At 40.9% G+C, this 15,176-nt stretch overlaps 1 protein-coding gene across 3 annotated transcripts in view; it reads left to right on the forward strand.

Moving 5' to 3' along the window:
• The first annotated feature begins 3,871 nt into the window (after positions 1-3,871).
• ADCY3 (adenylate cyclase 3) overlaps positions 3,872-15,176 on the forward strand; it is a 110,026-nt gene continuing 98,721 nt past the window's right edge. Inside the window, exons 1-2 of one of the 3 annotated variants that reach the window (XM_031951449.1) lie at positions 3,872-4,893; positions 5,589-6,487. In XM_031951449.1, the coding sequence (XP_031807309.1) occupies positions 5,813-6,487 (675 nt within the window). In that variant the 5' untranslated portion in view covers positions 3,872-4,893; positions 5,589-5,812. Of the gene's footprint in view, positions 4,894-5,588; positions 6,488-15,176 lie in introns of those variants that run through there. The other 2 variants (XM_031951450.1, XM_031951451.1) reach the window with 2 other exon arrangements.

Genomic DNA, 15,176 nt, shown 5'->3' on the forward strand with positions numbered 1-15,176 from the left:
GTGCAGGAGAAGGAGAGGAAAGATACCATGAAGCAGAGTGGTGAGGTGAGCATAACCCAAAGGGATTTAGCAAAGATGGCATGAGCCATGGACAGATTTATAGGGGAATTAACCTCAAGGATTTAACATAACTTGGATTTCTGACTCCACAGAGGTTGAGACTATAAGATTAAATTGATCCCTATTAGTCCTCTTCCCTGCTTGCCTCAGGGGGTAGTTCCATTAATTTTCTCTGCCAGCCTCACCTAGTTAGTTTGACAAAACCTTATAAAAAATGCCCAGAATTGGAAGATGTGTCTTGTTCAAGCAGCAACAACGAGGTTTGTGTCCTTAGATCACCGAGTATGTTGGTGGGGAGATTTAGAGGAGAAGAAAGTGTAAGAAGATTAGAAAGATAGGAAGAGGCCAGGTTATGAAATTATGAAATTAAACTATTAAATATCAAATAGAAGATTTTATATTTGATCTTGGAGGTAATAGAGAGCCAATGGAGTTTAATTCCAGACCTGGACTTTGAGAGTAACCCTTGAGAGTAACAGGGAGTTAGGAAGAGAAGAAGAGTATTTTATAATGCTTTTATTGTAAATATTTTTTCTCTTGATTCTACTAATTTCATTTTACATCAGCTTATATGTTTTTAAACTTATTTCTCTTTATGATATTGATGTAATTGTATAAATTATTCTTCTGTCTCTGTTGGATTTCACTGTATCAATTCATAAAATTCTTCCCGTATTGCTTTAATAACAACCATAAAAAAGTATTTTGGGGAAAGACTTAAGTTCAAGTTTTGAACAAATTGAGTTTCAGATGTCTAATAGGAAAGTGATATACAAGATAAAAAGGAAAATAGTGAGAAAATACCTAGTTGTTCTTGACAAGTTCAAGTCACAAAACTTCACTGAACTAAAACCCCAAATACTGAAATTAAAAACAGAACAAAACCAAACCTAAACTGGCAGATGTGATTACTGTCCATTGTCAGTGACCTTTGGAAAACTATAAGCAATAGAAGAGGTCCTTCAGAAATGGAAGGGGAAAATATCCTGATTTTCAAATAAGGAAGGAAAACTAAAACTATATATATTGACTTCCATTCCTAGAAAAATTCTTAAATATGCTTGTAATGGCGAGAGGGAGTAGGGCATAACATTGACTAATGAAGGTCTGGTCCTTGTAACATTTGAAGGCATTCTCTTTCTGCTGCCAATCCAACATGTGGACTTTTGGATGTAAGTCTTAATTATAATGATTTAGGAATTTGTACTGTGTGATGAAAAGTCTTTTAACTGTCAATAGATGGAAGTATTAATGACTGAGGAAGCATGGAGTGGGAACTGAGTTTGTCACGCAGAAGGATGAATATTCCTTTCCTTTGCCCATTTGGTGTTTTTCCTTCCTGACAAGTGAGGTAAGAGTTGTAAGCAGTTGGTTGGGGGAGGGAAACTAGTTGTCCTATCTCCTGCCTGGGTTACTACTACTATGTGTGTGTGAACACATGGCTCTCTGGTTTCTTCTGTGATTTTTTTTCCTAATCCTAGTAATATAAATATTCTGATGGGATAGTGCCAAGTGATTCGGACTCAGAAGATCCACGGAAGCTGTTACTGACAGCTAAATGCTAGCAAAGTTAGTAGATAGCTAAAAAAGGAAACTGATCACAAGTAGATATGTATGGCTTTAGCAAGAACAAGGCATTTCCTTATTATCAGGATTGATAAATAGCATACCATAGATATAATTTGCCAAGCTCTTATCATTATGTCATTTATTTTGGACAATTTGGTAGTGGTCGAATGCCAGGATCCAAAGAACAGTTATTAATGGTTCAATGTCAGTTTGAGAGGAAATCTCCAGGGGAGTGCAATGAGATCCTCACCCTGGCTTTCTTGTTGAGGATTTTTATCAGTGTCTTAGCTAGGAGGTCAGCTAATATGTTGAATGAAAAAGTCAGGATACAAAAAGACCATGCTAGACTAAGACAATGGGCCAAGTCAGGTAAGATGAAACTTGATAGGTATAAAAATCAAGTCTTGAACTTGGGTTCAGATAATCAATTTCACAAGATGGGGGAGTTGTGGGACCATTTAAGACTGTATTGGAGTTCAGTTAGGTCTGATTAGGCAGGTAATTTCAGAAAAGCCTGGAAAAACTTACATGAACTGATACTGAGTGAAGTGAGCAGAACCAAAAGAATATTATACACAGTAACAACAAGATTATGTGATGATCAACTATAATGGACTTGGCTCTTCTCAACAGTGCTGTGATTCAAGATAATTCTAATACACTTGGGATGGAAAATGCCATTTGAATCCAGAGCAAGAACTATGGAGACTAAATGTGAATCAAAGCATAGTATTGTCTTTATTTATCTTTTTTTGTTTTTTTCTTTCTCATGTTTTTCCCCGTTTTAGTCTGATTTTTTTTTTTTTTTTTTTTTTTTGCACAACAGGACAAATGTAGAAATGTTTAAAAGAATTGCATGTATTTAACCTGTATCAGATTGCTTTCTGTCTTGGGCTGGGGGGAAGAAAGGAGGGAGAAAAATGTCTTGCAAAAATGAATGTTGAAATCAATCTTTACATGTATTTGGAAAAATAAAATACTATCCAAAAAAAAAAATGTTCAAGTAAAAGGTTAGGTAATCATCCATGTCGTCTTCATCTATAGATAGGACAAGATGGACTTAATCCATTTGAGGTTCTGTGATATGTAGGGAGGTTCATTCGCCAATGGGGTCAGTCTCATGCTAGTATCCTAACTGAATGAAATCTTTCTAGTTTGGTAGGATCTAACAGAGCCTTCTCCCTGCCTTCATATCCTCCTCTTTCCCTTCTTCCTCCTTCTCCTTTGAGTTTAGAAGTGGGAAAGGGGTTAAAAGTTCAGAAAAAAAGGGACTACTAGGGAAAGTTGGTGACTAGGAGCAGAGAAATTAAATGTCCTCTAAAACAAATAGCTGGCAAGGTGGATATGAATATAGAAGGTGATCAGCATGAGAACTGGAGACCCTATTACCTTGGGATCAGTAGATACAAGTGGAGATGTTTTGTCAAGAGTATCAGGGAATGCTTTTGATGCAATCATTGATACTGAACATATTGTCATAGGACCAGGAAGAAAAAGCAGTTTTCCTCAATAGAAAATAATCTTTTTGAGGACAGGTACTATTTAGTTTTCTGTGTCAATATCTTCAGTACCTACTTGGCATTTGATGAATTGAATTGAATTGAATTGAAATTATAAAGACAGATTCCCACTCCACAGAAAAGGGAGAGAATCACCCTATCCCCCCCAAAACAAAACACAATCTTTCCTTTTTTTATATCTTCTCCCATTAAAACACAAACTCTGAGAACAGAGATTCTTTTCTACTTGTATTTGTATTCCTAGAGTCTTGCGTCTATTAAACTATTAATAAACAGTTATTGATTAACAACTAGAGTGGGTTTTCAGGAAGGGGAAATGAGTTTCTTGTCACTGAAAGACTTCAAACGGGTTGGATGACCATTTGTGGGAAATGTTAACAATGTAGATAGTTTTCATGATTTGGGTATGAGCTCTTCTTCTTTTTTCTTCTTCTTCACGTCCTTTTCCTCTTCTCTTTCTCATTCTTTTTTCTTCGCTCCCACTCTTTTTTTCTTCTCTTGTATTTTTCTCCCTCTTCTTTTTTTCCTCCTACCCGTTCTTGTCTCTTCTTTATTCGTCTTCTCTTTTTCCTCCTCCCCTTTTCTTCTTTCTTCTCCCCCCTTTTTCCTCCTCTTTCATCTCCACTTATATTAAGCTTACCAGGGTCGCCAAGTCTGGGGATTCTCTTCTCTCTGCCCCAAACTCTGTAGCTTGATCTTAGGAGGGAGGGGACTGGCTCCTCCCCTGGCCCCTTGAGAACCTCCTCCCGGCAGTCTCCCAGGGACTATCTCCTCGCTTTGGAAGGAAAAGAGGAGGGACGGAAGAACCACTGTCAGGGAGGGGAAAGAAAGAAAGAAGAGAGAAAGAAAGAAAACAATCCCAGCAGGGTGGGGAGAGCGAGAGCAGGGGCCGGCACCGTTGTTCCGGGGCCCGGCACGCTTGGCGCCGAGCTCCGAGGCTCTCGCCGTCTCCAGCCGGCGCTGGATGCGGGTGGCTCCCCGCAGGCGTGCGGGGGCGGGAGCGGCGGCGCTGAGAGGAGCAGGAGGAGCGAGGGGCCGCTGCCTCCGGAGCCAGGGGGAGCTTGGGAGCGGCCAGCCGGCCGGGGCTGGGGGCGGCCGCCGAGGATGCTAGCCGGCGCGCCGGGTCCCTGCCTGCGTTTTCTACGCCTCTCCGCGGAAGGAGGCCCCCGACTGAGCCCCTCGCTGGGGAAGCCCCGCAGCGCCCGTTAGGGAGAGAGGAGACAGAGGGGGAAGGTAGGCGGCGGGCGGGCGGGCAGGGTCCGGCAGCCGCGGAGCCACGGCGGGCTGTGCCAGCGCCGGCTGAGAAGCCAGCTCCGGGAAAGCAGAGCTCCCCTCCAGCGCCAGCGAACAGCCCTGCGAGCGCTGCGAGACAGCGGCGGCTGCCGCGCTTGGCGGCTTCCCCTGAATTTTCCATTCCTCCTCCTTCGACGTTACCGCCTCCTTCTTCCTTCTTCCTCCTGCGGCTGGACACATCTGGATGCTGAGGGACAGTCCTGACCTCCTTCCAGCCAGAGCCCAGCAGCGGGCTCTGTAGGGTGGGATCTGCTGCCAAGCTCCGGTGCGCTGCTGGCGGGGATGGAGGCGAATGCCCAACGCGGAGGAGTGTACGGATAAGCGGTCTCCGAGCGCTTCAGGGACCCCCGGCTTTCCTGCTTGCCTTCCCTCAGCCCTGCTCATCCTAAATCCCGACGGGAGACAGCTTGGGGAACTGAGCTGTGGAGGCTCTTCCCCGCACCTCTCACAGGTAAATAGAGGAAATAAACCCCAGAAGGAGGTGGGTGGAAGGGCCCACCTTCTTCCTCGTCCTGCTGGGGAGGAGAGGCTTAGAGATCAGCTGGGAAAACTAAGCGGAAAGATAGAGCTGACCTGGGCAGGCTGCAAAGGGGTGTGTATCTGTGCCCTCTCACTTCAGATGGGTGTTGGGAGGCACAAGAGAAGAGGCAGAAGGAGAAGGTAGGATTCTCAGGGGTTGCCTTTTTTTCTCTCCTTTTCCCTTTACCTCCTTCCCACCAAACACATTTTATTTCAAATCTTTAAGGTTTGGGCCTGGAGTGAATTTAATAGGTAAAGGAAAGAGGAGCAGAGCTTTAAAGAGAGAGAAAGATATCCAGTGCTTTACAAAAACTAGGCACTTAAGATGTATTTACTGAATTGAAGGCCAGAGGAAATGAAATGCTAGTGGAGAGAGAGGTTTCCAGGCCTGTAGAAGAGACAGGGAGGGGAGACACTGTGTGTGTGTGTGTGTGTGTGTGTGTGTGTGTGTGTGTGTGTGTGACTGAAAGGGTGTGGGTGGGTAAGGTTTGTTTCTGCAGCCTCTTGCAGTGGAGAGTTTGCACTGGGTTATGGGGGATGGAAGGGTCAACAGGGAAGAATCATGAATAACAAGCAGGGGACAAGGGAGTGGAGCAGGACCCTTTCTCTTATCAATGTCTTTTGAAGTTTCAGAGGAGCCAGTCCCACCTGCTGCTCAGAAGCCTCCAACCAAACTCTGTTCCAGTTGGCAAAAGGCAGCTCTTCAGCCTCAGACAAGAAAAAGCCTTTGGAAAATCATCTGCAGGCCTGATGGGATCCTGGTAGGACGGGCCAACTGGAAGAACCTTCCATCCACCCTTTGCTGTCCTTTCCAATTCCCCGAGTAGACCTGAGATTAACCACCTGACAGAATGGCCAAGAACCAGGGCTTCTCGGAGCCCGAGTACTCGGCCGAACAGTCGGCAGAGTACTCGGTCAGTTTGCCTTCAGATCCCGATCGGGCAGGTGGCCGGACCCATGAAATCTCTGTCAGGAACACGGGGTCCTGCCTCTGCCTGCCCCGCTTCATGCGCTTGACTTTCATCCCGGAGTCTCTGGAGAATCTGTACCAGACTTATTTCAAGAGGCAGCGCCATGAGACCCTCCTGGTCCTGGTGATCTTTGCTGCCCTCTTCGATTGCTATGTGGTGATCATGTGTGCCGTGGTCTATTCCAGTGACAAGCTGGCTCCCATTGTGGTGGCCGGGGTGGGGCTGCTGCTGGACATCATCCTCTTTGTCCTCTGTAAGAAGGGCCTTCTCCCAGACAGAGTCAGCAGGAAGGTGGTCCCCTATCTGCTCTGGCTGCTGATCACCGCCCAGATCTTCTCTTACCTCGGTTTGAACTTTGCTCGCTCCCATGCGGCCAGTGACACGGTGGGCTGGCAGGCCTTCTTCGTCTTCTCCTTCTTCATCACACTGCCTCTCAATCTCACTCCCATTGTGCTCATCTCAGTGGTCTCCTGCTGCATCCATACTCTGGTGCTGGGGGTAACTGTGGCCCAGCAGCAGCAGGAGCAGTTGGATGGCATTGGGTTACTAAGGGAGGTAAGTATCTGCCCCTCACTCCCTACCCTGTCTCTGGGCAGAGCTGGGCCAAGGTATTTGAGCATCCTAAATGAGGATGGAAAATAGTATCCTCTAATCAGGGGTCCTCAAACTTTTTATATAGGGGGCCAATTCACTGTTCCTCAGACTGTTGGAGGGCTGGACTATATAGTAAAAACAAAAAGTTTGTTTTATGGACCTTTAAATAAAGAAACTTCATAGTTTCTTGGAGTTTTTATATTTCTAAATTTCTAAAATACATAATAGCTGAGGATGTCTTCAGCTGCCACATCTGGCCTGTGAGCCGGAGTTGAGGACCCCTGCAAGTGGTTCTCTCCACCAGTGGTTTGAAGTTGTTGACTTAATCAATTTAACAAGTGAAAGGCATTTTAACTCCTTCGTTGAAATACCTATGTGCCATAGAAAGTAGATTTTTCTGGTTTTAAGAATACTGTATATGTTTAGTAAGAGGGAATATGGTAGAGTAGGTCTTGGAGCCAAGAAAAGTTGGGTTCAAGTCTTGCCACTGACACATATTAATTGTGTGACTCTGGGGAAGTCAGATAATTTCTCAGTGCGTTCAGACAACTTTCTAAGAGTCTTTCGGACAAGGGTCTGCTCTATATTGGTAAAAAGAATTTCTTCTCTGGAAGGTCTCTATTCTGATGAAATAGTAATTTTGATCCCTTGTTCCTTCTTACCACTAAAAAAAAATGTACTTTTGTATTTGTTTATTTTTGGTGTTATTTTGGATTTGTGACTTCGTCATTGTGGAAACTGCCACTCCCAATGTAGAGCAGCAACCCAAAGTTTATAGTCTTAGAGAAATGTCTGGAATCTTGAGGGGTTATATGACTCATGCAGGGTCACACAGCTGGTAGGTATCAAAAACTGGACTTGAACTTATGTCTCTCTCTGTTTCACCACTCATCTCCCTTGTATTTATTTCTAAAAGGGCCTCTTTTGTTTCCCCTCATACGTCACATCCTTGCTAGCTTCATCCCTTGCTGGAGTGATGGTTCTGTCTAGAGCCTTCCCTTCCCCTGTAGAGGAGATGACTGTTTTGAGGATGGGCAGCTGAGTTTTCTCATCATTGCTCTGAAGTCTGAAAGGGATCTAAAGAAACTCCAAAGTTTCCAGCTAAAGAAGAGATATTCTTTTCCTTCTGTCCCAGTGGTTTACAGCTTCAGTAGCACTGAACACTATTTTTTCAAGCCTAAGAAAATGAGCCATATCTCTCCAATTCCCTAATGTTAAAGGTGGGCAAAGCAGGGTCTCGGGGATGCTCCATTTCTACATGCCAGCATGAGGGTTTTATTTCCCTCCTCCATTGGTCAGTATCTTCCAGTATCTTCCATCTTGTTTCGCTCATGCTTAGAACTCTCTCCGATTTCATCTCTGCCGTCAGGCTTCCCTAGCTTCCTTCAGATCTCACCTGAAGTCCTACCTTCTGCAAGAAACCTCTCATAGCCCTCCTTCATGCTTGTACCTTCCCTAGAATCTTCAGTTTATTCTGGTTACATCTTATTTGTTTGTATGTTGTCTCCCCTACTAGATGGTGAGTTCCTTGAAATCAGGGGCTGTTTCTTGTCTTTATATCCCTAGCTCTTGGCACAATGCCTGGCACATAGTAGACTGATACCAGGTTCCTGAGTAGCTTCCCATTGGAGTATTTGACTTTCTATTGAAAGTACTCTCTGAAATACCACGTCTGTACCTTCATGTCCAGTTTCCAGTTGTCTTTGAGTTGCCTTGTTTGGGGAACCCCAGAGAGAGAAGGACCAAGGCCCATTAGAGATTAGCAATCCCTGAACAAACCAGATCATGAGAATATAAGAACATGCTAAGGGCCAGCTTTGGAGTCAAGATCTGGGCTCAGATTCTGACATATTCATCCGACATATGCTACCTGCGTGAAAGTGGGAAAATCACAGATTTAGTGCAAGAAATGACTTTAGAGATTATCTAGTCCAGTGGTTCTCAAACTTTTGTTTTCAGTATCTTTATCCTATTAAAAATTATTGAGGATCTCTCCAAAGTGTTTTTGTTTATCTGGATTATATTTATAGACATTTACCATATTGGAAATAAAAACTAATTTTGAATTTGTAGACCCTCTAAAAGGATTTCAGAGATCCCCAGGATTCTCTAGACCATACTTTGATAACCACTGATCTAGTCTAACACTCCTTCCCCTTTTATAGATGAGGAAATTGAGATCCAAAGCAGCTAAATTCTGGGAGTCACACAGCTAGCAAGTGTTCAATGCAGGACTTGAACTATGGTTCAATGGCTCAGTTGCTCTCAAGCTAGGTAACCCAGATCTTTTTCAAGGTGGTTAAATTATATTGTTTTAAAAGGTAAGAGAACATATTATATTTCAGAAATATTTTGAAGTCAAGACATGAGTTCTAAAACAAATGATTTTAGAGAATGCAATAAAGGCATTATAGTGTAAGACATAGTGTTTTACCTGGAGTCACTAGGGTTCAGATGCCACCTTTGATATGTATTGACTATATGACCATCTTACTGATGGTCATCTTGGAGTCTCAGCTCTCTGAGACTATAAATTAATAACCTGAGAAAATTACAGGTCAGTGAATCACTTAAACAGCAAATATAGTTAAGTGCCTATTATGTATCAAGTTTTTCTGAACAATGGCTTGTCCAGATAGGGGAAATGGAAAAACTTTTGCTTCTGTTACATGGATTGCTCTGGGTTGTGGATATTGGTGACTGTCCCTCCCCAATCACGATTTGAGGAAAAGTTCCAGCCGGGCTTCACTTTACTCCCAACTCTCTAGCCATTGCTTTACAATGGCCTCCTCACAGCCTCCTCAGCCACCTCTTCCTCTCATCACTCCTCCCTCCAGTTTTGGAAGCATAAACACAATCAGATCAACTCTGCCACTGTTCCTGAATAGGATGTGTCAATCTATTCCCTCACCATTCTTGTAACTTTCTGAATATCCCTGAAGAAAATCCCCTGGCTGTTATTGCATCTTGTCTCTCCCATTGGAATGTAAAATCCTTGAAGGTAAGACCTGCCTTTACTTTTTGTATTTGTATCCCCGGTGCTTGGCACATAAGTGCTTGATAAATACTTTTTATCAATTAATTAATTACTCAATTAATTCATTTAGAAACCTTCAGAAAAGGGATGCCATCTAGGAGACAACAGAGATTGTGAGTCAGGAGAACTGGAAAAATATGAAGATGAAGAGAAATCAATAAATAGGAATCTAGGAAGCTTTCTAAACTGAAGAAAAGGAAGAAACAAGACTAAATGACATTCTTTGGTGAAATGATATGGGTCTCAGTTTCCTTGTATGTAAAGTGAGGGGACTGAATTAGATAATCCTAAAAGTCCCTGAAAGTTAATGAAAGAGAAGGATATGAAACCTTTACATCGAAATAATGCTAAAAAATTTTGGAGGGAAGGGGTTCCAGAGTGATAGGTAATAGTAGGCAGTATGATGGTGACCTAGATTGGGGAAGCAGTTCCAAAATGGACTTCTCATAGCCCTACTGAGAACAATATTAAAATACACAGAAGACCACAGTCTGATTTTCCTTTTTGGTGATTTATTTTTTTTAAAGTTCTAGTGTTGTATTTTGTTTTTATATTACATTTACATATTGCCCCTATGCCATAGAGGCTTCCTGTAATCAAATAACCAGTTAAATACGTCAAAGAATATATTGATTTCATCTGAAAGGGTATGCAATCTAACACATTGAGAGTATGTCCCCACCTCTTTATTTAAAACTAAAAAAACATTCTGTTTTCTATCTACCTCTTGCATCCTTGAAAAAAATGAGAAAAGAAAAATAAATTCCTATGCATAATCAAGCAAAACAAATACTCTCCATTGGTTAATTGCTTAATTGGCAATTATATATATATGTGTGTGTATAAATATATATATATTTAATTTTGCACACTAAAATCTATTATCTCTGTAATTTGAGAGTGTTTCATCATCTATTTTCTGAAATTGTGGATAGCCATTATAATATAGTTCTTATAACATTCAAGTTGTTTTATTCAAAGTTTGTCCTAGTTCTGCTCATTCATTCTTCATCAGTTTATGTCTTCAAAGTTGTTCATTTTTAGAATATCAGTGTCATAGTATAAATTATTCCTGTAGTCCTGCTCACTTAACTCTGTACTAGTTCTTTTAAATCTTTCCATGTCTCTTTGATATAATTTATTTCCTCATTTCTTAAAGCCCAATAATATTCTATCACATTCATATAGCACAATTTACTTAGTCAATTGCAACTGATGGATATCCCTTTAGTTTCTGATTTTTTTTTTGCCACTACAAAAAGAGGTACTATAAATATTTTACATATAAGATTTTTTCCTATTTCTTTGATCTTTTTTGGTTTAGCTGTATACCTAGCAGGATGGCAGAGTCATCGGACGTGTACTATTTAGTAACTTTTTGTGTATAATTACAAAACACTTTTCAGAATGGTTGTATTCATTAACAGTTCCTATTTGCTCACAACCCTTCCAACATTGATCACTTTTTTTTTTGTCACTCTAATGGGTGTGAGAAGGAATCTCAGAATTGATTTAATTTGCATTTCTCTAATGATTTAAAACTTTTTTTTTCATTTGGCTATCCATAGACTGGGTTTCTTCCCATGACAACTTCCTCTTCTCCTTAAACCCTGTGTCAGTGGGGGAATGGCTCTTATTTTTTATAAACATGCATCAGTTCCTTATGTAATCTTAGAAATGAGAGGATTATCAAAGCAACTTACCACAAACATTTTCCCCAGTTAATTTTTTCTCTTTTCACCTTCCCTAAATTGCATTTTTTTTCATGTAAAAACTTAAAAAAATTTTTTTTCTAGGTTATCGATTTTATTTTCTGTTACTCCATCTCCTGTTTGGTTACAAATTTTTCTTCTCTCCATAGATCATGTAGGAATTTTTTCCCATGTTTTCCCTGGATAGCTCTGGGCTAAACCACTCCCTTAAGTAACAAATGTGGTCCAGTGAAGTCTAAAAGAACCTAGAGCCTTATGATAGGCCAGGAAAGCCTCCCTGTTCTTCAGGATCTCTTGCAGGTAACTTACTAGGAGAACTTTAGCTGCTTTTACTCTATGGATTAAATTACTAGCCATATTATCTTTTGTACATATCTATTGTGTATAGTGAAAAATATCCTGGAATAAGGGTAGATATAATACAGGTGGAAGATAAGGAGAAAGAAGAACTGAATTAGGTGTCAGAAGATTTGTCTTTACTAGACTTGAGACCCTGGACAAGTTGGTTAATGAATCTGAACCTAAGTTTCCTCGTTTAGGAAATGGATGTAATAACGAAGTCCCTACCTCATAAGATCAAATAATAGTTGACATTTATATAGCATTTAAAGTTTGTAAATTGCTTTACATATTTTTTTCATACACGTAGGCATTGTTTTTGGTTCTTTTGAGGAAGCAGGGAGGTATAATGGAATGTTTCTTGATTTAGAGGACAAGAACCAGGATTTAAATCTTAGCCCATCTTTAGTCATCTGTGAAATGAGGAGATTATTAAGATTCCTTCCAGCTATAGATCGGTGATCCTCATAACAATCCTATGAGGGTGTAAGTACCATACAAATATATTGTCATTCATGTTTTATAATTGGGGAAATTATGTATGGTTCAGGCATAGTTATAATAATAATACTAGCTAATAGTTAACATTTATTTAGAACTTAAGTACCAGGTACTGTTATTATCTCCTCTGAGTTGTACAACAGTCCTGCAAAGGAGGTGCCATTATTATCTCCATTTTACAGATAAGGAAACTGAGACAAATGGTTAAGTGACTTGCCCAGGGTCACACAGCTAGTAAGTGTTTGGGGCTGGATTGAATCCAGCTCCTCCTGACTCTAGATGCTGCTCTATCTCCTATACCACCTAGCTGCCCACAATTTCTTATCTATTATATGTCAGAGGAGGGATTTCACTTTAGGTCTTTCTTGATGCCATATCCAAAGTGGTGATCACTATACCAAGCTGCCACCAATAAGATAATGTACAGGGAACACCCTTTATAAAGCAAAGTACCATGCAAAAAATCCCTAACACTATTATACAAACAGACATTGGCTCATAGAGACCTAGAGATTTCATTTAATCTTACAGATGAGGAAACTGAGGTCCAGGGAGGTTCTGAGTCACACAGATAATAAATAAGAATAGGATTTGAACCCAGTTCTTTGGACTCTGGAGTCTGTGCTCTTTCTACAGAAAAGCAAAAACTCAGTTATATGGCAGGCTTAACCATCTGGAATTCAGGCAAGGAAAAGCATCCATCATGGAAAAAAGATGTCACAAATCCCATATATTAAAGCCCCATATATTAAAACCCACATCTATTCATAGAAGAGCCCCTTTTATTTATTTTAAGCAAGGTAGTGGGTGGAAAGCATTGGCTTTGCACATTGGCTGTGGAGCCAGACATTGAATTCAAATCCCAGTTCTTCTATTTTGTCATTTTTATTTGAAAAATGAGAGGTTTGGATTAGGTGACTTCCCAGGTCCCTTCTAACCCCAGATCTGGGTTCCTGGGCATGCTTCCAGGGAACTTTTTCATTGTCTCCAAGCTCATAGATTCTAAACAATAAATTATAAGGGAAAGAGTTCTTGGAAGCAGGCTCTCACAGACAGAAGAGAAAAGTCAGCCTGACTTGGAGACAAAAAACCTAGAAAACAAAACTGGGAGATTCAAAAAGCTAGACTGGGCCATTAAGGGGACAAATAGTACTTAATGATTCAAAGAAATCCCTGGGGCATCACTGTATTTTAGCCCTGCCAATGACAATTCATAAACAAGACCCAGAGCCATCAAGGAAGGATCCTTGGTGGTTAGAAGCATCCATTTAGGAAGGCAGGGATGGAAAGGGATGTGTTATACATTTGAGAAAGATTCCATTAAAGTAGTTAAGATAAAAGTTTAGGCACTTAAATGGCTAAGCTTCAGTTGTGGAAAATTCACTTAGGAATAGGAGATGAGATTGAGAAGGGCAGAAAGATGGAGGAGGGGACCTGAGAGCTCACATTACATAGCCTGCTTCTTCTGAGGAAAGGAGGAGGCTGACAAACGAGAGACAGTGTAGTGCAATGGATAGAGGGCCAGCCTCAGGATGACTTGGATTCTCAAGTATTACCTCTGATCAATGATCCTGGGCAAGTCGCTTCACTTTGAAGGGTCTCAAGGAACTCTGATAAAATTATAGAATTCTAAAACAGTTGGTTGGACTTTGGTTCCAGTAGTTCCTTATTCCTGTGAAATCACAGGTCCAAATATCCTCCCCAAAAAATTAAAATTGACTTTGTATAATACAGTCTCACTAAGTATATATTCTTTATCCATTTGAAATGCCTTATTAAGGCCTCTTAATTTTTTTTCTCCATGTCATAGATAAGAGGATTTAGAACTAGAAGGAACTCTAGAGATCTTCTAGCCCAAATGTTTTTGTTTTACAAATGGGGAAACTGAGGCCCATAGAGGTGACATAAGTTGACCAAAGTCACACAGTAAGTAGCAAAGCAAGTAATTTCAACTTCTTTAGCCTCTTCCTATGGGTTCTAACCCTCTTCTTAAGCAGAGCCTAAGAGTCTCTAATTGGAAGATATTCTAGAAATTATCTCTTTTAATCAACCTCCACATTTCAAAGATAAGGAAAAGCTAAATAATTTTATTAAGGTCACATAGCTAATAAGTGGCTGAGCCAGTGTCAGATCCTAAAAGCTAGAGAATGAAAGAGATCCACTCCCTTGATGGAGCTAGATGCACAGAACTATTTCTGTGCTTCTGGACTATCAAAATGGGGGCTATGAATCAGCTAGGTTTTTAGGGCCTTTAAACAACTCTGTTATCTACTAGCAAACCATGGAGTACTTCAGTGGATCACTGAGAGGATTGTCAGGGCAGAGAATCTGGAGGCCAAGTGATATTCCCTAAAGCCAACAAGCCAGGTTTTTGCAGACATAGGGGTCCCTCTGTGTAGTGGGAAAAATCTTCAACTTGTGGACTCCTACTCACTTTATTTGGTGCCTTCATTATCTTGGCTCTTTTTTCTCAGTTGCCATTTCTCCCACTTGGTAGATAATTATTGCTGGCACAGGTGATAAAGATGGCCTGCTAGGTAATCAACAGGGAAGTAGATGGGATAAAATACTTCTCATTATAAAAAAATCTCTACGATTTTTCCCCATTTAAATTTAAGACCTGTCATTTCATTAGATTTAGGCAGTTCTCAAATGGAAAACACCCTCCACTGCAGATCTTCTTCTGGAAATGCCTGTATTATCATACTTTCACCTCACTTTCGCCCTCACCTTATACCTAGATATGTATTCCATCAGTCTGTTGGACAATCAGTCCCTTGATGGGCTGCCTTATGATGTAATGAATACCCTTTTACTGGACACATTCAAACAAAGATTGGAATGCTATAGACAGTGATGTTGTTAAAAGGTTCTCTGCCTTGTCAATCAATCAGCAATCACTTATTAAATACCTACTATGGCACTGCACTACGCCAAGAAGGCCTAAAAGACAAAAAACTGATCGATTTTCTACTCTCGTGAAGCCTTTGTTTTATTGGGGGAACAGTACATACATATATAAGTTCATATAAACTATATGCACAGTAAAGAATAATTTGGG

Source organism: Sarcophilus harrisii, chromosome 2 (assembly GCF_902635505.1).
Source record: "Sarcophilus harrisii chromosome 2, mSarHar1.11, whole genome shotgun sequence".
Classification (NCBI taxonomy): domain Eukaryota; kingdom Metazoa; phylum Chordata; class Mammalia; order Dasyuromorphia; family Dasyuridae; genus Sarcophilus; species Sarcophilus harrisii.